The 22,639-nt window shown below is 34.1% G+C and overlaps 2 protein-coding genes across 2 annotated transcripts; both read left to right on the top strand.

The window, feature by feature from the left end:
- The first annotated feature begins 9,634 nt into the window (after window positions 1-9,634).
- On the top strand, window positions 9,635-11,882 carry LOC131874055 (disease resistance RPP13-like protein 4). Its single transcript, XM_059217273.1, has 3 exons — window positions 9,635-9,714; window positions 10,384-10,569; window positions 10,682-11,882. Exons 1-3 carry the CDS (start codon window positions 9,635-9,637, stop codon window positions 11,880-11,882), a joined length of 1,467 nt encoding a protein of 488 aa, XP_059073256.1.
- A 9,127-nt stretch (window positions 11,883-21,009) lies between these two features.
- On the top strand, window positions 21,010-22,139 carry LOC131874054 (putative disease resistance protein At4g10780). The gene is made up of 2 exons (XM_059217272.1): window positions 21,010-21,642; window positions 21,738-22,139. The coding sequence occupies exons 1-2, from the start codon at window positions 21,010-21,012 to the stop codon at window positions 22,137-22,139; spliced, it is 1,035 nt and encodes a 344-aa protein (XP_059073255.1).
- Window positions 22,140-22,639: the final 500 nt, after the last annotated feature.

Here is a 22,639-nt window from a genome sequence, read left to right as displayed (position 1 = left end):
TGTATAATATATTAGAAGAGTTACATGTTTGATTTAAAGAAAGGATTCAACATATGTACACCTCTCTACAAAGTATATATATCTTAAATTTTTTGATATTTTTGATAATTTGATGTTTAATATTTCACTGTCTTTCAAAAATTTGTATTAAGGATAAATTAATATCTACTCAACAAAGACAATAATTCAAGGATAATTTCAAACTTTGATATGCATTTGAAATGTTCTGAGATTGTAAACAACAATAAAAACTACCCCATCAAGTGAATAAGGATAATTATAACTATTAAAAATAAAATAAAATGGCCCAAAGTACAATAGTTTGATGAAAATTTTCATATTGTAGGCACCTGGATGGTGTTGAGTTCAAATATTCTCCATTAAAAACAAAAAATTGTTAAAGAAATGTGTGATGAATTGTATAGATAGAAAAATATTTGAATATAATTCTACTAATTATTTTCTTTAACCACAACTATAACATCGAATAAATCTTGATCATACATATTGCATGACTCAAACATCCATTTGTAGAGTTCATGAACTTACTAATAAAAACTTAAATTATATTTTAAATTATTAAATCATTTGAATTTTACGAGACAATTTTCATTTCTCCATCTAATCTAATACTCCATCCTAATAATTGCACAAATATTATTTCCTATTTAATTAAATCTATTGTGAATTTTATAATATTCCTTTGATTTCACATAAGGGAAGAGCGTCCGTTACTACCCATGTTCCAATTATCATTCATTCCGTGCTCACCCAACTCTCCAATTACCAAATTTAAAGAAACAAAAAAAAAATATAACTAAAAGCCCATTAATTATTTTCAAATGTATATATAGCTGCCCCTTTACCCCTAGCAGTTAGAAATTTTGGATTTTAATTGGAGCTGTGAAACTTTATCGGTACCAATAGGTATGACTATTGGGACATTTGTGCGTGCATAAGTATTGGCCATTTTTGAGGTGGTTGTAGTGTACAGTTATTGGGGCATCTTAAAGTAAGTATCAAGCGACACTTTAAAATTACTTCTTTTTTATCCTTATAAGACACTTTGAAATGACAAAATTTTGATCCTTGTGTGCATAAATGAATCCTATGACGTGTGTCATAACTACCCAAAAGCAATTAATTCCCTTATAAGACAACAAAAAAATTGTTGAAATTTAATAAAATGCTTAAGATCCATAAATATACAAAATTAACTATAACAATTACTGATATATTGCACTCTCTTCTTTGTATGTGAATGCTCAAATATCTTTTTCAAATAATAGCGTTATGAAAAAGTCACAAGGAAAACTTTATCAGTAAAATGGAATAAGTACTCGTTCATTTTTTTTGTGCATGACTTGATTTTGTTTCAGAGCTCAAGGTCTCACCTAACAACGTGACCAAAACGCATCCAACTTGCCACTTTATTTTTGTTTTGTAGGAAGTTTTCATTTATGAACCGACAAGGAAGGGTTCCCACGTGATTTTCTTTATTCACTTTCTCTCCTTCCATTGAATCTCACAAGAGAAAACAAAATTATTGAATAATTTAGACGTAGCTGGCATGGCATGTTGTTATGTGGATTATACCTACAGCATTTTTATTCTTTCTCTACCAAAATCCAATTCAAACTGGATTGCTCTGGTGATGATCTACTTTGAGTGGGTCCCATTACATTGATAAACTTCGTGTGAGGCTGATAAACAAAGTCAAGTAGTGCATAGAAAAAAGGTAATTAAGTTGATTTCTATAATATTTTTGTCGATAATGTTTTCTTTTGTCACGACATTGCTGTATTGAAGGGATTGAAATATAAATAAACAATATCTAAGTAGTCTCCATCTTTTTCCTTGAAATTTCATACTGAAGATTTTGTTCTATTACAATTTTTTTTCTTTTTATATAATTTTAACAATTTCAAAGCTGAATGTATGAGTTTTTCACAATCTATGAAATTGACTTTTATGTTTTTTGGATAATTGTGTATGAATTTTTTGCATCAACATTTTGAATCACTTTTCGTGATTCATCATTAGAATGAAAGAGTGCAATCATAGTAAGAATAAGAAAAGAGCATCTACTTGAGAAATATAAAAAGCGGGGGGAGAAGGAGGTCACACAAAACACGAGGATGGAAGGAACAAACTAAAGGCCTACACAAAGAGAATAAAAAGAACCTTAATAAGAAGAAAGATAAAAAATCGACCCAATAAAGATTGAAAAATAAAAGAAGAATAAAATAAAAAGCCCATAAAATAGAGGAAAAATACAAAAAGAATACCAAGGAAAAGAAAAGGAGGAAAGGAAAAGACTAAAAGAAAATTCAAGAACAAAGAGAAAGCAAAAAAAAAAATCCCCAATGTAGGCATCATAAAATTGCACCCCTTGCAATTTTGACCGCGTTTTAGGCCCCTTACCTTGGCGATATCATCTCCCACGCTTGATCGGGACCCATCTATGCCTCCACCATGGAATTGGGCCTCATTTCCACACTTTATAATGTGTTTAGACCCTGTTTCAGGCCCCAAAAATGGGCAGGACCAGGGCGTGGTGCCTTGGTCCTCCTTAGGACAGGGGTGTGGCGCCCTTGTCCACCCTCTTTATGTGGCCCCAAAATGGGTCCATCTGACCCTTGACCCTAATTTGCTCTTCGAGATTTAATCTCCTCTATATCGGCCTTTGGTGAGATGAAAATTATCCTCCTAGGCAAGTATAAAAAGGGATTTAGTCTTCTCATTTGCATAAAGAGGAAATTCAGCAGGAGGCCTTCATTATCGTCATCAAGCATTCAAGTCTTCAAGCATCCATCAAGTATTTTTCTTCACGTGTCTTCTTCATTCATCCATTGGAGCAACATTACAACATTCATTTGCAAGCATGTGTGTGTATTAGGGTTTTGTCATGTTACATGCCATTTCATGCAACACTTGTGATTACATTCAAGAAGCAAAGCAATCGTCATCAACAAATTGCAAATCTACAAGGTATACGTTTCCATCATTTACATTTAAGCATTTGCAATTACTTTCTTTCAAGGTTGATTCCTCAACCAGGGTTTGACTAAGGCAAACCCCTATCAACAACCCTTCTTCCCTTCTTTTCTGTGTGTAGGTCATAGGTGCGCGACTGTAATTGCAAGTTTAGGCTTCATTTTCAGAGACGAAAAACACTTTTCGACATGCAGATTTTTAGGAGGATCGGGTGCAACTTCAACTCGGTCCCGACAACTTTCTCCAAATTTGCAGGGCAGGTCCGGGTATCAGTCTAAATACCTCAGATCTGAAGTTACAACGCGATCCCAAACCAATAGCTCCTTATTTCATCCATTTTGTCTCCCTTTTCTACATAGTCAACAAGTCAACTCTTCTACTTACAAAAGAGGGTAAATTGCATTGCACCCTTGCAATTCACTTATTATTCAGATCCTTATTCACTCTAGGGTTTGGATCTAGTGAATTCAACCCCTCTTTTGAATGTAAAGTATCTCCCAAGTGAAAATCATCCTGGTGATTTCCTTTCTCTCTCCTAGGTGGGGAATCACTAGGGTTCAATTTTCCACTTTACATTTTGGTGAACCCGACGTCTTACATGCTTGTATTTTGTAAAAAATGCTCTTTTTTGTCTTAGATCTGAAAATTACATTGCTTATCAGATTCAATTCTTTCATTGTCTTGTTCAATTTGCAAATCAAACTTACAAAAATAAGTGGTTAATTGTCAAAACCCTAATTTTTAAACATCAACTTGAACTTGTGCAAAAATTGGATTTACATTTAATTTTCAGATTTGTGATTATTTTCAAACTTTCTTTCTTGCCTAAAATTCAAATGTTCAATTTCCCTCCTTTTCCCAAAATTCCAAATTTTAAAATTTAGTGTTTAGGTCCTAAAACCCTAATTTTCAAATTTAATTGGATTTTGTGCAAATTTCAACCAATCTCAACCAATTTCGGTTCTCTAAATATTATTTAAGGTGGCCCTATCCATTAGATTTGACCTTTTTAAAAATTGCAATTCAATTTCTTATCTTTTTCAAAACCCTAATAGGGTCCAATTTCGACATTCAAACCTTAATTTCACCTATCTAGAGATTGTAAAACCAATCAATTTTGGGGGATTAGCTCTCAAATCATCATAGCTTACATCCCTGAAAATTTTCAAAAAAGTTGGGAGGACAGAGTGCACTTTCAACTTGGTCCCTGTCTTTTTTCCCGAAATTTTAGGAGACTGTTATGATTGTATTTAATTGCTTAAATCCAGAAAATTGGTCGATTTTGTCAAATTTTGATCCCTGAAAAATTTCTGAAAAAGTTGGGAGGACCGGATGCACTTTCAACCTAGTCCGTGGTTTTTTCTCGAAATTTTGGGAGACTGTTATGATTGTATTTAATTTCTTAAATTTAGAAAATTCGCTGATTTTGTTGAATTTTGATCCCTGAAAATTTCCAAAAAAGTTGGGAGGATCGGGTGTGCTTTCAACCAGGTCCTTGGCTTTTTTCCTGAAATTTCAAGAGACTGTTATGACTGTATTTAATTGTTTAAATCCAAAAAATTGGCTGATTTTCTAGGGTTAGATTCCAACTGATGGAGGGTGGCAACTTTGGTAGGGTTTTGGGTGGAGGCGATGGAGGAGATGAAGTAGAGGCTATAGATACAACTACTATGGATGGGGATGGTGGGCTAGAAGGTGGTTGTTTTGGTTTGGCTACTCCTCATAGGCTCCTTCCCCTTCTCTAGGCCTACTTTCTTGGGGTTTTTGTTTCCTTTTTTAGCTATTTCGGTGTCTTCCTTGATGGTGGGCCTTTGTTATTTATGTTTCTGGGAGCTCATTTTTCTGTCATCTTGTCTTACAATGGTTATTTGGTTACTATGTTGTTTGGTGTCTACTTGCCCTCCTCTTTGGATGTCTCTACCCTGCCCCTATTTCTCTTTGCGTGTGCTCTTCTTGTGTGGGATCATTTGGTGATGTTTGCTGCCCCATTCATTTGGGGTTTTGACTTGGAGCTGCTTTCTTTCCTTGCGTTGATTTTCTTCAATTTATGGAATCATATTGTGGGTTTCATGGTCTTTGCCTTTGTTTGGAGTTTTCTTTACTCCGCTCTTCTATTTTTCTTGGCTCTTCTTTTGTGCAGATGTTTCAATGTTTGGGATTTTGTGGGCTTTGTTCTTCTAGTTGGTCAAGTAGTTGCTGAATGTTTTCAAGGGCCTAGGCTGACCATGGCTTGATTTTGGTTAGAGATTCATCCTCTTGAGTTAAGTTAGCCCCTGTTGTAGCCTGATGGTTGATGTTTTTTCTTCTCATGTGGGCTTTTTTTTTTTAATCTTGGTTTGGTTTTTTCCCATGTGGCTCTTATTGAGGTGGAGTCTTCTCTAATGGCCATGGAGAGTGTTTCATGTATTTATTGTCTTCTTCCTCTTTCATAGTTCCTATTGAGGTGGTGGCAATACCTATGGAGTTGGTCTTTATCCTAGTGAGAGGGTTTTTGTTTCTCTTTGTGGCCAACTTTTGTCTCTCGCTGCTTGGTTGTAGGACTAATTTGCATTATGCTCTTCTTATGGTTGGCTTGTTTCTCTTCTTCTCCTATTGAGGTGGGTCCCTTTTCTATTGAGGTGGAGAGGGGTTTTGTTGGAGGAGAGATGACTTTCAGTCTAAGTTTTGTTATTGGTTTCAGCTTGGTGGTTTTGGGAGCCATGTCAAAACTCATTTGGAAGGTTAAGGGTGCCTTGCCTAAACCCTTGGTTCTTGTATCTAGCCTATTCTTTGAAGCATCTCGCTCTTTGGATGCTTTTGTCATCTGGTGCATGTTGTTCATGGGTTTCATGGGTAAACCCTTTGTGAATAGGTTATGGAGTATTGTCAAAACCCTTGTTTTAGGTTAAGGGAGCCTTGCAAAACCCTTTTGTTGTTGTTGACATCTCTTGTCTGAGTGTTTAGGCTTGGTGGGTGTCTTGTCTTGTTCTTTTCTACCTTTATAGATGTTTAGTTGACGTTTGGATGTTGTCTATCTTTGTAATGTATCATGTTGTAGTGTTCTCTTTGTGGGTTTTGGATTCTCATTTAGTTCCAAAGGGTTTAGGCTCCCTTCAAAACCTGTTGTAATGGGTTTCGGGTCTCCTCAAAACCTATTTGATCTCTAATAGAAAACAATACAACTATATTGCTTCTCAATAATCTGCATAACATAAATATTGATTAAATTACTGAAGAACTTGCAACTTGAATGAAGAGGTACTAGAATGAAGAAGACAAGATCTTTCCCAAACGCACACAAATGAGTCCACCTATCCTCAATGGAAGTTGGAAACAACCACCTTACCATGTGAAACCCTCAGGTCCACCCCACCATTCTCAAGAGATAGAGACAAGGCCCCAAACACATAAGCAAACAAGGAAGAGAAACAAGGTCTACCCTTAAGAAAAATATCAACATCCAAGGGAACATAAGGTATACACAAACATATAAAGAACATACAAGGAGAAGTATGAAATATCATGAGAATCCACCAGAAGCTTCTACTCACAACCACACAAGATAGGCTACTAGAGTACAAGAAGTAAAGAGTACAAGATAGGACATTAGAGACAACTCATGTAGAACAAAATAGTCCTTTCATGAAGACAAGGAGATTTGATTATGCTAGATCCACACCTATTAGATGGCTAGGTTTTCCCACTCCCATACTTAGTATGTACAAGCGCACAAGGCTATGGGTGGGGCACCATATTATATTGTTAATGTCTTTTACTCTACTTTATTAATTATGTTATCACTTGATTAAGAAACTCACCAATGAGTTACTTTGGAAGCCTATTTAGGGCCTTGACCCCCATTTAGAGACACTCCCCTTTAATGCATCTAGTTACCCATACCCTAAGGTTCAATTCAAGGAATCATAAAGTTGTAAAGCATATACGTCTCATATTCAACATCCATGAATCATTTTTTGAAAGATTGAACATTTAATCAAAATTAGGACTTTCACAAGACCCTTACATTTAGGGGTTGGTCCTAAAACAATATATCAATGCAGAATTAACTGATTTCTTCCACCACAAGACATAGGAATGGGCATATGATCACCAAATTACCTTAATTCAGATCAGTCAAACCCAAAATCACTAGCAAAATGGAGTACAAGACCTAATTGAGCCTCTGCGATGTCCCGGGAATAAAAATAAGGCCAAATAGAAAATTTATGTTGAACTATTGTAGCCTGTTGTTGCAAAGTTGCAACCCAAAGCTATGCACTTGCAGCTGGATTCTATGTTGTTGTAGTCACTTACTATGCAATTTTAGCCCATAAACTGTGCACTTGCATCTTGTTGCTACATAGTTGCATGGGTTGACTTTGGACATTCAGTAGGGAAAATTAATGAAATAAGAGATAGAACTAGAGAACAATCCATTTGAGAAGTGCCTGATTACCTTCTAGGAACACAATTTGATCAGATCCCCAAAATAATTACAAAGAAAACAAGAATAAAATACCATATTTGAACCCAAACTATCCATTTCATCCCAGTATTGAATTCTAAGCACATTTCAACCCAAACTATCCATTCAACCCAGTATTGAAATTAAATTTCTGAACTAATACAAATGGTAACAACAACATCACAATGCCATTGCATGAAATTCAAAGGAAATATGAGAAAAAGAAGGTTCCTACCTCAAATTTGAAGATCAAGGGAAATGTAGAAGCCTGCACACTAAAATACTCCAGCCAAAACCTATTAGAACAACAACAAAGTAATTCAACTCCAAGAAATCCCTCTCAAAATCCAAGCCCCAATAGTTTCCAAGCATTCCCTACCAAAAATCTCTACAAATCCGATCTAGAAGTTGTTGGAAGAATCCCTCCTAAAATTTCCAATCCAAACAATCAAAATTGCTTCCCAAAACATGTACAGGAAGAAAACCAACCAAATAACCAAAATATAACAAAAGATAGATTTTTTGATAAATAATTTGTTAATTAAATCCTCTAGAATATAATTAACTCCCAAATATACTAATATTTATTTATTCACTTATCACACCATTTGAACATAAATAGACATGTACATTACTATAGTGCTCCCCACTTATATAATAAACACAAATAAATAAATAATAATCATAGATGCAATCATATCATTAAGGGTGAAAATATTATAAGATAAAGGTGGACGCCAAATAATATTAATAACATAAAATACCACTAATAAAATATGTCATAAATAACAATAATAATAACCATGACAAATCCACCCAAAATCACACAACCATCAACCACTAACTTCAGATGTTGCCTTCATGACAACCCAAGAAGGTATACTAAAGACCAAGATAATCTCCCTATTTCAGGATGATGGCTAGGGTTAGCTCAAATGGGGTTTAATTTTATCACCATGTAAACCACCATAGAGGGTTATATAGGCACACTTAAACCTATGAAGCCAAGTGGAGTCGATGCCTTGTATCTACATAAGCCAAAACACAAAACACTTGTACAACATAAATATACATATACAAATACACCTAACATGATATATACATAAAAATGTTAGAAACCATAATCAATTCTCCAATAAGATCACTTGTAACACATGTTAGTACATCGTGATCCATCATAATCACAATACATCATTTTCATGTCAGAGATATTAAGAAATCATAAGCAATAAACCCTAATATCATCAATATCATCTTCAAGTCCTAAAATATAGAGTCATCATGAATAGTCCAGCATCATAGATCAAATAAGTATGTCCATACATACACCTAATAGGATATGACACACATATAGAGTCAATCATAAGTCCAACAGACAAAAAAGGAGAAAGAAGTCATGGAAGTTGTTACATACCCCCCCCAGAATTAGGCTTACTCTCAGAAGCCTACAAATAGATAGAGGCACAACTCTCACATCCTTGAAGCATCCTTCCATGTTGTTGAAACCTCAACATTTGGTTTCCATTTGACCCTTACCTTCTCGATATCACAACCCCTAAGGTTTAGTCTTCGATGTTGTAGAATGCACATAGACTCCAAAGAAAGGTATTCGTCCTCAACCTAGAAAGCATTCTAATCTAGAACATGGGTCACATCGGGGATATACTGCTTAAACACAAAAACATGAAACACATTATGGATACGAGATAGGCTTGGCAACAAAAGAAGATGGTAGGCAACGAAACCAATCCTCTCCAAGATCTCAAAAGGTTTGACAAAATTTGGCGCCAACTTAGAATCCTTTCCATAACACATTAGACTCTTTTATGGGTGCACTCTCAAAAAACACATAGCCTCCTACTGAGACATGGTGATCCATTCTATGAGCATTTGTATACTTCTTCTGACAATCCTGAATTGCAACAAATTTTGATGAAAAAAATATACTTCTTGTAATCAGTTTTGATAAAAAAAAGTAGAGAATATTTAAACAATCTCCATCTCCCCTTCCCTCCAATGACTTTTTAATAATCTTCTTATCTTTAGGGGTCTTTATCCTCAATCTCCTTATAGAGCACACCAAAACAATCTTGTTTTCTCTTGTAAAATTCAAAGACAGCGGAATAACCGCGTAAAGAAGCGTAAAGTTCGAAAATGAGAAGTTGTACAGAAAATTTTGTGGGGTCCTTAACGATGGTGCCTCTCAATTCTCAGTTGTCTGTCACAATACCTTTCTTCGACTATATGAAGGCGGAGAAACTGCGTAAAGAAAAGTAAACTCGAAAATATGAGAAGTTGTACAGAAAGTTAGCTTGCCTTTTTTGCGATGGTGCTTGTCAATTTTCAGTTCTCTCTCACACAAAATTAAACATTCGTAATTATAATTCACACTTAAAAGTTATCTAATCAGTATAAATACAATAAACTGCCTATAGTTTAAACTCGACGAAAGCATGTTAAAAGTTAAATAACAAGGAAAGCGTGTTAGAGAGAATAATGCAGCGTGCTTCTCACGCATACTCCTGCTTTAGAACTTTCAAACTTTCTGTAGTTTTATCCAATCCAGTCCAGACTCCTCTCTCAGTTATTTTTCCATTCATTTTTAGCACTCGATTTCATGGCGTCTACATCCTTCTCTCACAAACGTTCTTTCAGTGAATTTGAAAGGGAAACGCTCATTGTACCCAAAAAATTATATGATGCGTTCATCAATCACCGAGGCTCTGACACAAAAGATACTGTGGCTTTTGCACTTTACGATTCACTCGAGGAAATGGGATTTGGACATTTCTTGATGATCAAGAATTACAATTGGGAGATTCAATTGAGCCTGCCATACGAAATGCCATATACTCTTCCTCTGTGCAAATCGCCATCTTCTCCCCAAGATATGCGGAGTCCCCTTGGTATCTAAATGAGCTGGTTCACATGCTGAAAACCAGGGCTCTGTTCATTCCTGTATTTTGTGATGTCAACCCTTCCGAGCTTCGCTACCCTCACAAGGGAATTTATGCATTCGCTAAGCATGAAGAAAATGGGAGATTCAGTAAGAAGAAGCTTCAACAGTGGAAAGAAGCTCTCCGCTCTTCTTCACTGGTCTCTGGCTACGAATTCAGCACATCTAATGAGTAAGGCTCAGTTTATTTTGTTTCGATTGTTTGCTTTGAATCCATTATGATTCAGTCATTTAATTTTTTTTCTAAATACCGCCTCCATATTGATTTTGAACGCTTTTGTCAGTAATGTCGAGGAGCTGCGTACAAAGGTTGCCTTGGCTGTGCAACAAAGGGTTGGAAAGAAGGGCTTCCCAAGTTATGCGGAAGTTGCAAAACATCAGATTGTTCTTAAAGCAGACGCAGAAGCGTCAACGAGTAGGTCAGCAGAGGTGTACAAGAAATCTAGCCTTCTGCCCAGAGATTCACATCCAGTGGGGATAGATTCCAAAGTTGAAGACATGCTCAGGTTGCTACAAGATCCACAGGTTCCAGTTATAGCAGTCGTTGGTATGGGTGGCTCGGGAAAGACGTTTCTTCTCCAAAATGTCTACAAAGCCTTAAAATCCAGGTTTGACAATTCTATTTGGCTCTCTATTTCCAAATCATATGCAGTCAAGAATTTGCAACATGATATAGCCTTCCGCAAAGGTTTAAAAAAGGAAATTCTGGATGTTGAAATATCTGAAGAGACAGCGGCTGAATTAATTCATGACCGTCTCCAAGGGAAGAAATCCCTTATTGTGCTGGATGATCTGTGGACGTTGTCAACAGAAGATAATCTCTTAGATAAACTTGGTCTTCCAGCTGATAAAGATTGTAAAGTGGTGGTGACCACAAGAAATAAGGAGGTTGCTCGAAATTCAAAAGCTCATATTTATGAGATGGAAAATTTGTCGGATGAAGACAGTTGGAAGCTGTTCTGCGTCTACGCATTTCTGGGTCATGGAGAAAACAGAGTGCCATCGCACTTGGAAGAGGTGGGTCGTAAGATTGTAAAGCAATGTGGAAATTTGCCTCTGGCTATCAAAACGACAGCAGCATCTCTAGCCAGCACCACAGATCTTAGAAAATGGGAGTCCAAGCGCCGTCAGCTTGAAAGGGCAGTTATTCCCATTGGGGACCATGATCCTGTCATGGATATATTAAAATTGAGTTACGATTCCTTGCCACCACATCTTAAACCCTGTTTTGCTTATCTTTCTTTCTTCCCTGAGGATGAGGAGATAGACCCTGAATATCTAGTATATCTATGGATAGCAGAGGGATTCGTCCCAACAGGAGCAGGAGACGAGCAGTGGGATACTGCATGGGATTGGTTAGATCAACTTGCCCAGCTGTGTCTGCTTCAACTATGCGAAGATCGAAAAGGTGCTGCTGATGATTCTTATGAATGGTTAAACAAATATTGCAAAGTTCATGATCTGTTGCATGATTTGGCCATATGAAGAAGCCTCTACACATACAAGTGGTGCCTCTGGCTGGTGTCGGATTTTACTAGCCAAGAAAGATATAAATGATAATGCCCTCTCACACAGCCGTCCTGCTTATCTCCGCACGCTCTCAATGTCTCAGAATTGGGAGATCGAAACCATTCCAGAATATTTGTTTACCGCAATGAGAGGACTGCGCGTTCTGGATTTGAGCTACACACGGATCTTAACATTGCTTGCGTCTGTTGGAAAGATGGTACTTCTGAAGGTCCTGAATTTAAGGGGTACAGAGATAAGGGAGGTACCGGAGTGTGAGATATCTGAAAAGTCTCTTGTTTCTAGCAATGCCCAGTTATTTTTTTGATATACCAGTATGGATAAGTGAACTTAAAAATCTTCAGCATTTAGAATGCAGGGATGTTTCTCGCATGCCGAAGGGAATATCAGATATGGTTTCTTTGAGAACACTCCGAGTAGGATGCTTGAAGCTCTCCATAGAAGAGGACGAATTCATGAGGTTGGAGGATTTGGCCAAGATGACTCAGCTTCAGGAATTACATTTACTACTAAAGCATGAGATGGAGTTGGAGAGGATGGGAGAAGGGATTCTTGCGCAGCTCATCAAGATGCGTCGTCTAAATATCGGAAGTATGCGAGTGCGCAGTTTTCAGAGAAAATGAGAGCAATGAGAGATCTGGAAAGTCTTGAATTATACAGCTCGTAGTGCCAGGTTGGATATGTGATTTGGCAAATCTGAGGGAATTGGAATTAAGTTATTGTCCCTGTATTTATTATCCGGAGTTGCAAAGAATGCCCAATCTAGTGAGGTTGGTGTTGCGTGGGGATGATTGTTGCAGAGAATTGCCAAAGGCGTTTGGAAAGTCGGGAGGTTTCCTACATCTCCGCTTCTTCACAATTCAACTGTTTTTAAAATTAGAAGAGTTCCCAAAATTGGAGGAGGGGGCAATGGCATGTCTTGAGGAGCGGTTGAAAAGATTGAAGGTGTTCGATTACACTGATTCAGGGACATATGAAGTAAGAGAGGCATTAAAGAAAGGCGGAGAATATTGGAATAAAATCGAAGCCAATAATTCCAGCGTAACTATTACAGCATCTGAATTTGAATCTGAATATGAGTATGACTCTGAATCTGCAAATGAATCTGAAAATGAATTTGAATCTGAATCTGTGTCAGAATCAGAATCAGAATCAGACTCAGAATCAGAATCAAAATCGGAATAAGAATAGATTTTGTTTTTAAATTTATTTTTATTATTGTAATAATTCAAGAACATTGCAGACTAACAGCAACAGTAACCATGGAAAGGTATAAATTTAACTAAGGCCATACACTATTTGTAAGTATAACAAGTATTTGCTTTCTGTTTGATGAAATGTTGATGCAAAAAAAGATACACAATCAAATTCAGAAGCAAATACTTGTTAAATTTATGGATTGTGGAAATTTGATGAAATTATTTGTAAGTAATTTTTTTTTCTGTTTAGATTACATTATTTAGATGATTTTTGAAAATGTCTCTTATTTATATTAGTTTTATAGAATATTTTGAGATATAAAATATTTTTTCTAAATTTAAAGATTGTAAAAATCATCTAATTTTTAAATAATATTTTTTATAAAATTATTTTTAAATGTTAATTAAGTTGTATATTTGTGAAATTTTTTTTTTTAAAAAGTTTAATCTAAAATTGATTTGCACTTTAGTGAAAGTGGATGCTATTGTCTCATTAAAAATTTTCTTTCTATTTTAATTTTATTTATAATTGTAGTGAGACCTTTAATTTGATAGATCGATTGAAAAGATGGAAGAAAATTTATCAATTTATGGAACTATTTTTTCTTCTTCAGACTTAAAGTCTTTATTAAACTTTAAAATGATATTTTAATTTTATATGGAATGTAAAATTATTTGAAAATGTCACATTATTTGTAGTTTTGTAAGAGAAAATATTTTTTCCTATATTTTATTTAGTTAATTTAATGTTCGTGTATTTTGAGTATTGACATAGTATGATGGTTAATTTGTGGTGGTGTTGTTCTTTCCATCAAGGTTTAAACCCTACTAGAATGTTTTACTTGTTTTTTTATATTGGGGATGTGGTCCCCCTGTGACCTCACCAATTCATAGTTCTAGGTCAAAAGTATTTACCCTTTTAAAAAAAATTAATATTGTACAGGTATAGCTTAATTTAGATTAAATATTGATAGTTTTTATGGACAATGTAAATTAATATTATTTTAAGAAATTAGATGTAAATAGTAAGGGTATTTGTCTTAATAATTCTTGATGAATAACTTTGATGACTACTTTAGAATGGTTATATCTTTTTTTTTGGAATACTTACTCTCTATTTGTATATCACCTCAATTTTTGTGTATGACATTCATATATGTCTTAGGTTGATTCCACAACTTTGGATCACTTGTTTTTATAGACTTATCCTTTGTTATGCATAACTAATCATATTGTCATTGTTCTTATGTTCTTTGATTTATCAAAGTAATATTTGTTTTCTTTATAATATTATGAATATATTTATCTTTACAGCATTATAAAAATTTCTAAGGGGTAATTCTTTATGAGAATCCACAATTTTTTTTATTTTTTTATAACTAGTCAGTTTTGTATTTTGATAGAGTTCATAAATGCATCAACTACATATTCATTGGAAGTTGTCCTTGAAGAGGCCAACAATATTATAATGTGAGCTCAAATTCTTATTTACACAGTCATTCCTTTGAGGGATATCAATTAGGTAAATTAAATGATTAATTTGGGTTAAATGTATGTTATCTTAGAAATTAATTCCCCCTAAAATTTTCACCTTTGAAGAGGAGGCTTGAAATTGTTTTACATACGAGCAATAGTAACTTTTTCAATAATTTAGCCAAAGTCTAAATTAATTAATTGTTCAACTTTAGTAGGAATAATAAATATTAAGTTTCCTTATTTGTATAAAATAGGCATAGATCATAAGTTATGGTCCATTGTGAAACAAGCTTACGAGATGAAGAGCGTTTTCTTATTATCTAATCTTGAGATTTTACAAATATATATTGATGATTTGGGGGTTTTCACTACAGGGGAGGGTTTAACCCTATGGACTTTAGCATATTCCATAATAATCATTATTAAACCCTCGTGCAGAGCAAGGTTGTCACTATTCTTGGCATGATTTTCTAAACTATGCTCCAGTGATGAAAGCAAATAAAAGGGCAATGATATTCTTATCTCATGCCTAAAGTGGTTCAAAGATCATAAAGTGATAAGAAAATACACTAGCAAAGTGATCATCTAGGGTTATGTAACTCATAATGACTTCAGCCATGTCCACCCAAAGTGACAACAAGTCTTTCCTATTATAGCCTACATTCACCATTTTTTGCACTCTGCCCCTTTCACTTTGCTAGTCGAAAAAGATTGAGAGGGCTTCCTCTGTTTCTTTTCTCTCCCTGTAGAACTTCTTGCCAACCATCTGCAAACTTGTGATCTCAGTAATGAAGGCCTTGTCAATTATGAATTCATCCCCAAAAGATGTAAGGATGTCTTTGTTCCAACCATTAACAAAATCGTTTGTCATTTTTGGGTCTTGACCGTGAAGTTTCTTGAGATAGGGCACAAGACCACCATCTATAATCTTCATCCATAATTCCCTCTTCTTTTCCCATTTATCATAGGAAGTAGTTTCCATCCTATACTTACCCCCCCTCATGAAAATGATCCTTTGCAAATTTGGATATGGCCACCAAACTCAAACTAGGAGGTAAAAAACCAGACGGTAAAGAAAACTCTAGAAACCTTAGTATTCAATTTTGACTGTAAATCCCACAAAAGTCCTTAAATACTTGGCAGGCTGTCATCATTAAAATGTGATAATTGGGAAAGATTATCAACGTCCTTTCTTGTCAATTCACACAAGTGAATGGGGAAATTTTCCTTTGTCATCCACCACCTTGTATTCGCATATGCCCCGCTTAGGTTCACCACATAGTTAGCCGACATACTACCTTCCCAATACACATGGGAGATTTTAAATTCATCAAATTTAGTCATCATGATATGACATTCTTAAATTAAATGATTGATAGTCCAGCTGGGATCCATCTATCTACTCAGACATCTAATGATGTTTAGCGAATCACTCTCAAGATAGACTTTTTTAAAACTCTCTCAGATAGCCATTTGTAACCCAATGTAGGCAGCATTTGCCTCAACAAAATGGTTTGTCTGGGTACCCAATGGGAGTGCCACTACTGAGACAAGCCTACCATTATGATCACATGCAACTCCCCCACAACCAGTCGGCCCAAGATTACCTTTAGTCACCCCATAAACATTTGTTTTGATCGACCCCCTTGAAGGAGCAACCCAAACAACATTAACTCTTGTTTGTTTTATCTTAACAGTAGGCTTGGATATATCCCAGCTGATCTGCCATCTGTTAATAATTTCCCAATCTTGGTCCAAGGTAGGAATAGTAGGGTCAAGCCTACGAGACAGACAACAAGAAGCAAAATTCTCCTTAATAGCATTCTGGATACTATGAGCAACATAAAAAATAGAACTCTCTTTGTCCCTAAAGATACAATTGTTTCTTTCTTTCCAAATGCCCCAAGCCACATGGGGTAGCATGAAGCTCCATAAAACTTTAAGTGAGGGGTTATCTGAGGGAGATCTCCAATGGGATCGACAATCCAAAAGACTCAGGGGGAAACACCACATGACTCCCAAAGGTCAAAAAATGGGCCCAAATATTTGTTGAAAAGGAACAATGGAGTAGCAAATGTGTAACATCTTTAGCATTCTCCTTACACAAGAAGCATCTATTAGGAATAGACATACGTCTCTTGCATAAGTTATCAATGGAAAGAATCTTATTCTGCATGAAAAGCCAAAAGAAGATATTAATTTTAGGCACCAACAACTTGTTTCAGATACAAGACCAGAAAGGTGTGGGAGTGAAGGATCTCATCAAAAGATTAAAGGCTTGGGAGATAGAAAAAACTCTAGAGGTAGATCCATTCCACACCAAAGTATCATCAACAAAAAAAGAAGGAATATGAATGTTAGCTAGCTTCATCTGGATTAGTTTCAACAGGGGATTCATACTGATTAGGTTAATCCACTCTCCCTCTCTGATGTAATCGACAACCTAACAACCAAACTGCTCCACGCACATGTCTTTAAACTGAGAAGCCCAATGATATTCAGGTAGAGGACCATCACCAGCCCACCAATCATACCAGAAATAAATTTTCCTCCCATTACAAAGGATCCATCTCATTCCCTTAAGAATGTTCTAACCTCCTTGTTATTATAATAGAATTATGATTTTATTCATGCTAGAAATTGGATGAATAGAATAATATGACTAACTATTGTATACCGTGAAAATGGAATGAGAAATTATAGTAAAACCATAAAAGATCCACCCACATAAAACCCTAGTTCTATAATAAAAGATCCACCATACATCAATTAATAACCTAAAACATGCAAAACATCAAAATAGAAAGATTATACCATTCACATGCTTGGTAGGGTTTGATCTCCATTGTCTCCTATCTCTATTGATCTTATTTATTATGGTTGCTCTTAGGTTTTATGTGTGCATAAGAGCTCAACAAAGAAAGGATTGTGGTTGTGTATATGCTTGATTGCTTGATCACATGAAGATTATTGGATTAGTTAGATTAGTTAGGATTGATAAGGATTAAGGAATCCCCTTATATAGAGAACACCTTAGAAAATGGAGGGATAAAATTAAGAGGTGAAAGGATAATTGGTCGAGTAGGATTAAAGAGTAGGTGGAGAAAATAATAAAAATGATGAGGGGTAGTTAGGATAAATGAAAAGATAAATGACAACTGTCATGGAGGGAAAAAGATAATGAATTAATTAAATAAATAAAGATATATTTAATTAATAGAGTAAGTGGGATCAATTAAATAAATAAAATATTTATTTAATTTAGGGAAAGGACAATTTAAATAAATAAAAATATTTATTTAAAATAGGGAAGGCTAGAAGAGGATAAATGAATTAAATAAATAAATAAATATCTATTTAATTAATAGAAGGCTTAGGATAACATAATTAAATAAATAAAAACACTTATTTAATTAAGACATGACAATTTTAGGTGTTTACAACTATATTTAGAACACAAATGAAATCCTATTTTTATTTATTTACTTTATTCATTTTAATTATCAAAATTTAGTACATTAAGGTGTAAAACTTTATACATATAATACAAATAAAGGCTTGTACTTTAAATGTTTTACTTTCTGGATCTTGATAAATTCCTCTTGTATATATACATCAAGTATGCAATTCCTAGTCATTTTTAAGTGAACACCTCCAAAGTGACTACCTTCTTCATCATGTACAACAAAGAATGCCTTGACTTCATTTGTCAACATTCATTTACAAAATTATGAATAAAGCCACTTTTCAACTAGACATAATAGTCCCTAGCTTATGTAGCCCTTGAATAGGAAAATAAAATGAAATTCATCTTAAAATGCAAAAAGAAAAAATTAAATCAAATGAGACCATCACTATATACTCTCTATAGTTCAAATTAATTTAAGTAGCACTTGTAATTTGATTAACCCAAGACTAGGCAAACAATCATAATTTTTTTCTACCTCTATTATAACTTTTAAGTAGTGATTTTCAAAGTAGGAATCTCATCTTAAAATTTGGGAAATCATTGACATGTTCACATTGTCATGTGGGACGACACTCTCAAATTCGACAAGAACTACCCTTTAAATTTGTTGGCCTTATTAAGACTCATTGCTTGAAAATTTTACTAAAATATCTCATTGGGTTATAGTGTAACTTTCTAATATTTAGCTTAATCACTCTCATGTCTTAAAGCTACCCATAGATATCCAAGATATTTTAAATAACCATTTAGTGGTCTTTCTGGAACCAACCACCTTATATGTGATCATATAATATGTGTGCCACTTTTTGGTTTAAATGGGACATCGAAATTAAAAAGGAAAAACCAAAAATTGACTTTCTATAGCTTATAAGAAGTAAATCATTAAGAATTTAAAGATTATGTGTACTATTGACTATTTATAATAAAAATGAATTTTTATCTTATCTAACAAATATTTATTAAAAACCTATGTTATTATTATTCTTTGTAGTATTTTCAATGAGTGATATTTATCCCATATTTTTTTTATAAATATTATAAATTTATTTAATTTCCTAAACATAGAACATGGCGATTGGTATCTATTAAATACATATTTGTTATTGCATAATTTATTTATTATTAATGTTTAATTTAAATTAAGGATATTGTTATAGTAACCTTATTCCATAATCCATAAAAAATTTGTATACATCTAATTTTATCTTTGTTGTAATGACATCAATATGAAATGCAAACACATTTTTAATTTTTTTTTGGTTCTTTAGAAATCTATGTACATTGAATAAAGACCTTTATGCTTGGTTACAATATTGGTTCACTAGAAAATAGAAAAATATAATAATTAATAAATATAATAAAAATAGTCATTTTGAAAAGTTTACTCAAAGAGCTATAATTTTGAAAAATATCATGTTTTGGATGGTCCACTCTTTATTTCGAACAAAATTTTATTTAAAAATTCTGTGTATCCATGAAAATTATCACTAAATAAGGGTACCTTTGATTCCAAGCTATTCCTTGAATTCAAAGGTCTCCTTAAAAAAGGAATTTTAAAGAGGATACACTTAAAAATAGAAAAGGACCTTCAATTAAAGGTCATTAAGATGTCACCTTTAATGATTCAATTCCTTCATTAAAGGGTATATGTCAATTTGAATGTGTTTAATATTTATTGGTAGCATGGATTCATATTTTTATCCCATCCCATAACTAGTACAAACTAATATAGGATCATTTTTACCACCAATTTGCATTAAAAATAATGCCATCTAGCTATTGTCTAGATTCATACCTCCAAATATATAGCCTTATATGTACCCATTATTGTTAAATTAATGAGGTCAAGAATTTAATCTAAGAATTTTTATGCATAGGGGTTATTAGGCCAAGTATTAGTCTTTACTCCTTAATTCTATCAATGTGTAATAAAGATGGGTACTAGTTACTTTACACTAATTTTCAATAGAAAAAAATTATCATAAAATAGAAATTTCCCATTCTACTTATCAATAAGCTCTTAGACGAACTCCATGGTGCCTACTTATTCATGTTTGTTTTAGCCATTAGGTTAATATTTTAAAAATGTACATCAAATAAGAGGACATTATAAGAACAATCTTCTACATTGATGATGATAGTCATTATGAGCCTTTTATTTAATTCTAGTTGACCTCACCAATACATCATCTACCTATCAAAGTGTGAAAATAAGATGTTGTGCCAACTACTACATTATTTCACCTTAATATACTTTGATAATATTCTTATTTATTGTCAGACATCGGTAAAGAGCCTATTACACTAGGATTGAACCCTTCAAATTCTTCTTATTAGCAACCTATATTTTCTTAATGCTTTAAATGCTCTTTTGGCTAGACATAGATTGAATATCTAGAGGACATTATTTCTAAACATGGAGTTAAGGTGGATACATAAATATTTTTGTGGATGCATAAATATTTATACCATGAAAAATTGGCATTAAAAAAAATATTGAATAAGTCAACAAAAAACATTCATACCTTATAAAAAGTCACTTCCACCTTAAAAATGGTAATTGTAGTTGTTAATTGCATTTTGGACCTACTAATATGTTTTGAAGAGCAACAAAAGTGGGTCACGAAGTTGTTGGATTATGAATACGAAATAAATTATAAAAAATACAAGATAAATACTATGGTAGAATTATTTTTATGTTAATATTTTGCATCGTAGAAGTATTTAAACAATAAAAATATGTGAACAATATTTTCTATAATTTAGGTTTTAAATTTTTATGGCCCTTAAAAACTTTGTTTTGGGATAAATATATATATATATATATATATATATATAGATAGCAGCATCTCTGGCCAGCAACACAGATCTTAGAAAATGGGAGACTAACTGCCGTCAGCTAGAAAAGGCAGTTATTCTCATTGATGAGCATGCCCCTGTCATGGATATATTAAAATTGAGTTATGATTCTTTGCCAGCACATCTTAAAGCATGTTTTGCTTATTTTTCTGTCTTCGCTGAGGATGAAAACATAAACTGTGAATATCTGGTAAACCTATGGATAGGTGAGGGTTTCATTCCAGCAGGAGAGCAGCAGTGGGATATGGCCTGGGATTGGTTGGATCAACTTGCACAGCTCTGTCTGCTTCAACTATGGGAAAATAAAGAATATAATCTTAATGATGAACCAAGGTTAATCAAATATTGTAACATTCATGATTTATCGCATGATTTGTCCATACACATATCCAGAGAAAATAAATGTATTTTTTCTGTTGAGGAAGTCTCTACGCATACAAGTGGTGTCTCTGGCTGGTGTCGGATTTTACTAGCCAAGAAAGATATGAAAGATAATGCCATCTCCTCCATCTCACACAGCTGTCCTGTTTATCTCCGTACATTGTCACTAACTAAGAATATGGAGATTACAAGCATTCCAGCAAACTTGTTCACCGCTATGAGAGGACTTCGCATCTTGGATTTGAGCTTCACAAGCATTTCTACATTGCCTTCGTCCATTGGAAAAATGATACTGCTTAAGGTCTTGAATTTAAGGCGTACAAAGATAAAGGAGGTACCGGAGTGTTTGAGACATCTGAAGAGTCTCATGTTTCTTGCTATCCATTGGGACTGCAAGTCATTGGGATAAGTGAGCTTACGTGTCTTCAGCTTTTAGAATGCGAGTGTATTATTCGCATGCCGACGGGAATATCAAAGTTGGCCTCTTTGAGAACGCTGAGATCAAGATGGTTGGACCTGTCCAATAAAGTAGACGAGTTCATGACGTTAGAGGATTTGGCCAATATGACTCAGCTTCAGGAACTATGGTTAAACATTAATCATGAGATGGAGTTGAGGAGGATGGAAGAAGGGATACTTGTGCAGTTGACCAAAATGCGTCATCTCAGAATCTCATTGAATATGACAGGGCAATTTCCCCAATTTCCAGAGCAAACGAGGGCAATGAGAGATCTGGAAAGTCTTACATTGTACAGATCTCCTCATTTTTTGTGTATGACATGCATATATCGTATTGGTATTGTTCACGTCAATTTTGATTTGCTAAATTAAGTTTATTTGCTTTTCTATTTCGATCAATAATATCACATATATATTTATCTTACAAATTGGTGGGGGACACATTATTTGTTAAGACTTACAAATTCTAACTATTTCTTTCTAATTAATTACTTTTGTATTAATATAGAATTCATTGAAGACCAAGTTTGTGAAGAAGACCAATTTCAAGGAAATATTTTGTGGTATTTCTTGCTCATTTATGTTTGCTATATTGTATCATTCTAATATCAAATTTGTAGATGTTTTCATCAGCATATGTTGCTACAAATCAATTTAATTTTAGTAATGGTTTGTTACTATATCAATTCGAGAGTTTTTGAATGAGAAGTTAGCCATTTCTTGCAAATTTTTGTTTTATTTCAAGCATTTTATGAGTTGCATTGTATGTTGTGAGGTTGTGATTAAGAGTTTCCATTCTCTTGCACTGATGGTCAAATTCGAGGTAGTTTGCACCAAGGCCTTAGGGTGGAGTGTGTGAGTTTTATTGCATG

Source organism: Cryptomeria japonica, chromosome 3, assembly GCF_030272615.1.
Source record: "Cryptomeria japonica chromosome 3, Sugi_1.0, whole genome shotgun sequence".
NCBI lineage: Eukaryota > Viridiplantae > Streptophyta > Pinopsida > Cupressales > Cupressaceae > Cryptomeria > Cryptomeria japonica.
Note: the sequence above shows the minus strand (reverse complement) of the source record. Positions and strands in the feature narration are given on the sequence as shown.